This window comes from Coturnix japonica, chromosome 15, assembly GCF_001577835.2.
Source record: "Coturnix japonica isolate 7356 chromosome 15, Coturnix japonica 2.1, whole genome shotgun sequence".
In the NCBI taxonomy this organism is placed as follows: domain Eukaryota; kingdom Metazoa; phylum Chordata; class Aves; order Galliformes; family Phasianidae; genus Coturnix; species Coturnix japonica.
In genome coordinates, this window is record NC_029530.1 from 8,556,471 (window position 1) to 8,562,470 (window position 6,000).

Genomic DNA, 6,000 nt, shown 5'->3' on the forward strand with positions numbered 1-6,000 from the left:
CTTAATCCTGAGCGAGTGTAACAAAAGGCTCTTAAAAATAAAGAAGCAAACAGCTCTCTTAGCAACAGCCAAGGATAAACACAACAGCACAGACTGCGAGGAGTGGGTGGGGGATGCGAGTGAGTGAGTGAGCTAATAAACCCAACTCCAGCTTTTGGAGGGATTTGATTCATCCTGTTACAAGAAGGGACTGCAGTGCAATTAATCTAATTCATTCACCTGTCAGGCAGGAGACAACTTGGCAAAAATAATAAGAGCAACAACTTCTCCTTTCTGAGGAGAAACCAAACCAAACCCACTTGGCTCTTCTGTCAGCACAGCCCAGCCAGGGCCTGAGCACACAGTTGCTGATGAGACAGTGATGTGGGCACTGAGGGGTACCCAGCTCACTTGGAGGAAGGCTATGGCTGCCAAGTTACCTCTAAGCTGGTATATATATATATATATACCTCCTATATTCTTTCAGTACAATAAACATTTCTGATCAAACACCATGTCCACATTTAGCAACTGACAGCACAAGATCCCCCATCATGCTGCTGCAGCACAACAGCTTTTCCACACTGCAGCTGAGTGAGAGCTCTCGAGGACAGGAAGATGAAGAATGGCTGCAGTCACTGTAACCCACCGGTGCTTCCACATAGATACCTGACAACACTGCACCAAGACAAACAGAAACAAAGCCTCACACACTGCCATGGAGCAGCACATAGAAGAAATAACCACAACCCACTTACCTGATCACTGGGGCTTGTGATCAATAAGTAATTAATTGGACTCTTCTTCCTGTAAACTCTGCCTTCCAAATACATGCTCAGATAGCCTTCAACTTAGTGACTAAGCTGCAACGATGGGTGAAAAGCTCACTCAGTCCACCAAGACCTAAAAGCCACCATCTACCACTCCTGGCTTAAAACAAAGGAGAACTCAAGGAAGTGTAGGCTGCCAAGAGACCGGGAAGGACAGCAACAAAACAAGTCAACTGTTTCCTTGAAAATGTTTTATTTGTTTCTAATGAGGCTGAAAACAAAAGCAATTCCATATTTCAGAATACCAAATAATATCCGTTGCACAGAAGGAAGAGTTTTCAAAGAAAACCATTGCACTACACCCAGATCTGCTGAGCTACTTGGAACATTGCATCGAGGCAGGCTAGTGAGCAGAGCCACCCCCTGCTACAGCTGCTTCCACTGAGTGCTGGCTGCTTTTGTCCCCACGTAACTCCTTACTGATTTGTTCAATGCGCTCTTCCCCACTGTAGGAGAGGGGCTGGTTACCATTGGCACAGGCGCTGGTGCTCTCAGGCACCAAACACCAAGAGCAGGACCTAGTAGGTCACCACCTCCCAAGCTGCTTCCCCCAGGAAGTTTTACATTAATGTTGCATTAATTTTGGGATAAAGCAGGCTGCAAGTACCTGTAGGTACAGACAACCTGGCATTACTGCATTCACTTACATAGAAGATATAAACAGACTAAAATGTGCAGAGGTGGCCATAGGCCTGGCTTTGGAAACACCAGGGATTTCCCACCTGCAGCCAATGCTGCAGCCTGGTGCAGGAGCCCAGCTCTAGCTGGACTTGACCAGCAGTCAAGTTTGGCCACTGGGATACAGCGAACTTACAGTCACCTCTGAAGTGGCTGATGGAGGCTGTTACTGAAGAACAAGACCCTACACTGAATCTACTGCTGTCCTTCCAGCCACCTCACCCAGCGTGACAAAGTCATTGGTGACAGCAAGGGAATTTGGTTGCAAAAAGCAGATTACTGCAAGATGCAGCTGAGACTGACAGAACAACCCAGCCGTTAAAAAACAATTAATTGTCTTTACCAGAAATTCCACAGGGGAAAAAGTTGTAACTCAGTTCTCATGAAGAGAAAAACTACAGGGCTGTTCACAGTAGAAACAGAGCGCCCCAATCTACCGTAAAATGAAAGTGAGCCCGTAGGTGATTGTGGATGGTTTAGCCCAGAAAGGCTGCTACAAAATAATCATCGCTATTCACACTTATTTCAGCCCTGCAAGTTTGGAACTTGCTACTGAAGTAACTGTGGCTTTGATGAGTGATGGAGCAGTTGTACCAGACTTGCTCTTGCTGAATGCTGAGCTCAAATAGGATTCCATGAGAATCCTGAACTTCCTAGACTTTGGGCTGGCTCATTTCTTCCCATCTGTCTCACTGAAGGTCCTTAATCCATTTTGCTGCCCCCACGTTTTTCAGCCTTATTGAATTGGTGCTTGTTTTTGAAACTGAGCTGACCACGGGCACTGCCACATCTGCCATCAGTCAAGCTGACATGGAGCTGCCATTTCCAACAACATCCACGGTGAGATCAGGGAAAATAAGGCAAAAATGTAGGAGACCCTGAAGTCTAAGAAACAACATGAAGTCAGAGTTCATTTGCTACAGCACAGAGGAGGAATACATTTGGTTAAGAGAAGAGTTTTCTTCTGAGACTGCACTGGCCCAGAACATTTGGTGAGAAGCTACCGTGACCTTCATATTGGCTTGTATAGCAAAGTAGTTACGTATTTCTTCTTGTAACGATGCGTAGCACTGAGCACCATCACTCCATCCTACAGGAGATGGAAAACAAGTGAGCATTATGACATGGATATCTGAAAGCTGTGAGTGTGAAGCATGTGCCCTGGCCCCTCACCTTGATAGAAAGGGCATAGAGGTGGTTCAGCATGACATGGTTGGGTTCAGGAAGCAAAGCAGGATCACACTGGGGGAAAATAAGAGGATGAGAGACAGTGTGAAAACAACAGAACTCACAGTTTACTTCTCAGAGCTCATGGGTGATAAACACCATCTGCATGCTCACACACACCGTGCTGCTTCGTACACAAGACCAACCAGCAAACATAGCATTCCAAAACAAACCAAGATCCCTCCAGCATGAAACTCTGAGTCCTCACAGCCACCATAGGACAAATCTCAGTTCCTTCTTATGTGCTTCTGACCTTTTAAATGTTCAAAGATTGAGGGTTCTGGCTGTAAAACAGCGATCCAGCTCTCTTTTCAATTCTGAAGAAGCTGTTTCAGGTGGACCCATCTGGATCCATGAAATTCCCTGTGTCAAATAGGGGCTTTTACAACATGGCAACTATTCTAAGGCTCTTCCCTGAGTGCTCCCTGTCTGCACCCCAATCTTCCCACATCCATTCCCAACATCATGGCCCTTATCCAGCAAACAGGCTGATGTACTCACAGAAATGCCTGTGTCCTTGTTCAGGATGACCTGCAGCAGGTGTGGGGGAAGAATGGGTGGAGATTTAAAGCGCTCCTCTGCCTTACAGACATAAGGCTCCTGGTGGTACGGTCCTGGAGGTGAGCTTGACAGCTCTGCCAAAGAGATGGGAAATAGCCTGTAAGAACATCTGCTCTTTACACCTGTGTTTTCCAGTACTCCAAGCGAGTTCTCATATCCAGGAACAAGAGAATAAAAGAAATGCATGGCCTCTAAGTACCTGAGCTGCAGCAGCTGATGCAATACCGCAGGATCAGTCACCACCCAGTAAGTGATTTAAGATACCCAAAGTCTGCCTGCCTTCACACTAACTACACAGGTCTTGGAGGCTGAGTGCTTACCACATATGATACCCAACTGCTAACAAGCTCATACCAGACATGTCCGAACACTTCTGGGAGTCCACCATCAAAGCATCAAACACTTCAAAGTCAGTTTTCTTCACCTGGATGATGTTGTTGACAGTCCCCAGCTGGCTGGTTACAACAGGCTGGGAAAAGATACAGAAGGCAAAATAAAAACACTTGCAGGCTATTAGGATTCTCAAAACTAAACAACCAGCACAAATGAGTTACTTTGCTTTGAAAACAGGCTGGTACCGGTGGGGAATGAGGTAATCAATGCAGTTATTGTTCAGTTAAGGGTCTGGTGCAGTATTTAGGGCTGGGGAGGGACTCTAGTCAATCGAGCTCACTAAGTCCACGTGAGTTGGGCACAGACAGCAAGCGCAGCACAGGGGGATGTGGGCTGTCAGCAATGCTGTAGTGCCTTATAAGACAGTTTGGCATCTCTTTATATGAAGAGCCAACAGATCTCAACACCTATTTGTTACAAAGCCTCCTGTCCTCGGGCATCACCCACAGGGATCACCATGTCTCTCACCAGCCTCATCTGTTTCTATTGTTAATAAACAAAAACCATCTGCTGGTACAGAAATCAACCAGTTTCTCCTCTTCACATACCTCAAGGAAGAAATACAGTGCACTGAAGAAAATACTACCTCTGAAGGATCGTGTGTCCACTGCCCGTCCACAAAGAACTTGTACTGGTGCTCTCCTTCTGGCAGGTCCAGGATTGCCACAAAGTTGTTGTGACTGGAATTGAAGACAAACAGTCACCCCTGAAACACTTGGAGAAGTGAATCCATCTACACACTGTGACACACATCATAACACAGAACCATCTTAATATGCAAAAACTTTAACAATGCAACCAGAGACCCTCCCCCAGTGGCAGTCAGCCCTTCAATGAGGTCTAAGAGAAGCACAGCCAGGCTCCAGCCCTTCCTATCACACAGCTGAACTGCCTTCACCTGTGCTGCTAGGGCTGACCGGGTCCTTTCCCCAGGTGCTCCATCAGTGCTTCAGGCCATGATCCAACAGTTCCCATACAAACTCAGACGGGGCACTGATGCCACTGTGTCTCTTCACTTCTCAAGTAAGGAGCACAGTGAGCTCTGATACTTCAGCATATGCAATTCCTAAATACAAGCACATTTCCCTCACTGAATTCCCAGTCCATAGGGAACACCACCGACCCTGCAGAAGTCTATTACCTCCTCGTCAAAGGGATTTTACTCCAGTTGTTGAAGGACCCAGATAAATACACTTCCTTCCCTCCTCCGGTCCAGCGAAAGACAGTCGGTCGAGCTTGAGTGGGGGTTTTGTCACTCACTTCCAGGTCCTGTTGCCAAGCTAGGAACTCTTCTTTATCCAATGGCGCCTACGAGCACAACATCCTGATCAATACAAGTCCCCTCTTTGCAGCCTTAGCTTGCATTTCACTCCATTTAATTCTGTGCTTAGGTGCAATTTGGCAAGACATGCTAAGATGAGACAGTGGCCCTTCTACGTGCTGCTCAGTGGCAAGAATCCTGCAAAGACGCTAAAGCCTTCCAAATCTATAGAAAGAATGGATGGCAACGTAAAAAACAAATGACTTGAGCTCATGGGAGCTTTCAAAACACACCGATATTAATAAGGAGAAAAAGAATAGTTAAGGGGAAAGACACTTCAGGAGCAGCAAGATTGGGGTAGGCATAAAACTTGTGGTTAGATCCTGAAAGGCTACAAGCTGCCTACAGGACAGGTATCCTCATGGGACACATAACACAGAGCAAAGGTACCAGCAATCCCCCTCATAATGAGCAAAAAAAGCAGCCAAGGGATCTTTTAGTATGGAAAATACCAGATGAAACAACACGGGTGGCTGCAAGAGGATGGGAAGGAAGATGGGGAGCGGTGGGTAAATGGGTAAAGCTCTAAGGGAGCCCCAGCATTGCCAAGCGGTCCCGTCTGAATGCAGCCATACCTTCATCTCCTCCGAATGGAACAGGTCCGCATCTTCAGGGCTGTCCATTAAGATCTTGGGTCTGTCCCCATCCTTGGAGCCGCCGGCTCCTCCCGCCCCATCACCCCGCGCTGCTTTGTGCCCATGGCGCTCCAGCCCGGCTCTCTCACTGCTTGTGTTCCCCATATTTAAGGCCCTAAAAGAGCAGAAGCCAGTTTAACCTTTAGTACCTGCAGCCACATAACCACGAAGCAAAGAAAACAACACCATCCCGGGCTGTGAGCTGAACACCAATGAACGCCACTTACCCAACGTCCGAGCAGCTGAGAATCGCATCACACTCAGAGCAGACAACGCGAGCGGCCCGTGCAAACGACCGGCAGCGGCCACGAATAACACGGAGCGATACGGAGCGATACGGAGCCCGGCAGCCCCCCGCCCCTTCCGCTTCCGTGTG

The 6,000-nt window shown here is 47.5% G+C and overlaps 1 protein-coding gene across 1 annotated transcript; it reads right to left on the bottom strand.

Moving 5' to 3' along the window:
• Positions 1-983: 983 nt before the first annotated feature.
• On the bottom strand, positions 984-6,000 carry PRKAB1 (protein kinase AMP-activated non-catalytic subunit beta 1). Its single transcript, XM_015878259.2, has 8 exons — positions 5,852-6,000; positions 5,565-5,739; positions 4,810-4,976; positions 4,255-4,348; positions 3,630-3,744; positions 3,216-3,349; positions 2,661-2,729; positions 984-2,577 (listed from the first exon to the last, which is right to left on the bottom strand). The coding sequence occupies exons 2-8, from the start codon at positions 5,727-5,729 to the stop codon at positions 2,500-2,502; spliced, it is 822 nt and encodes a 273-aa protein (XP_015733745.1). The 5' UTR covers positions 5,730-5,739; positions 5,852-6,000; the 3' UTR covers positions 984-2,499.

Bases quoted from the DNA above. Each gene is read 5' to 3' on its own strand.
- PRKAB1 (XM_015878259.2), bottom strand. From the start codon at position 5,729: ATGGGGAACACAAGCAGTGAGAGAGCCGGGCTGGAGCGCCATGGGCAC. The intron at 3,745-4,254 runs GTAGTATTTTCT...ATCTTTTCCCAG, and splicing joins GGACACACGATCCTTCAGAG to CCTGTTGTAACCAGCCAGCT. The intron at 2,730-3,215 runs GTGAGTACATCA...ATTTTCCCCCAG, and splicing joins ACAAGGACACAGGCATTTCT to TGTGATCCTGCTTTGCTTCC.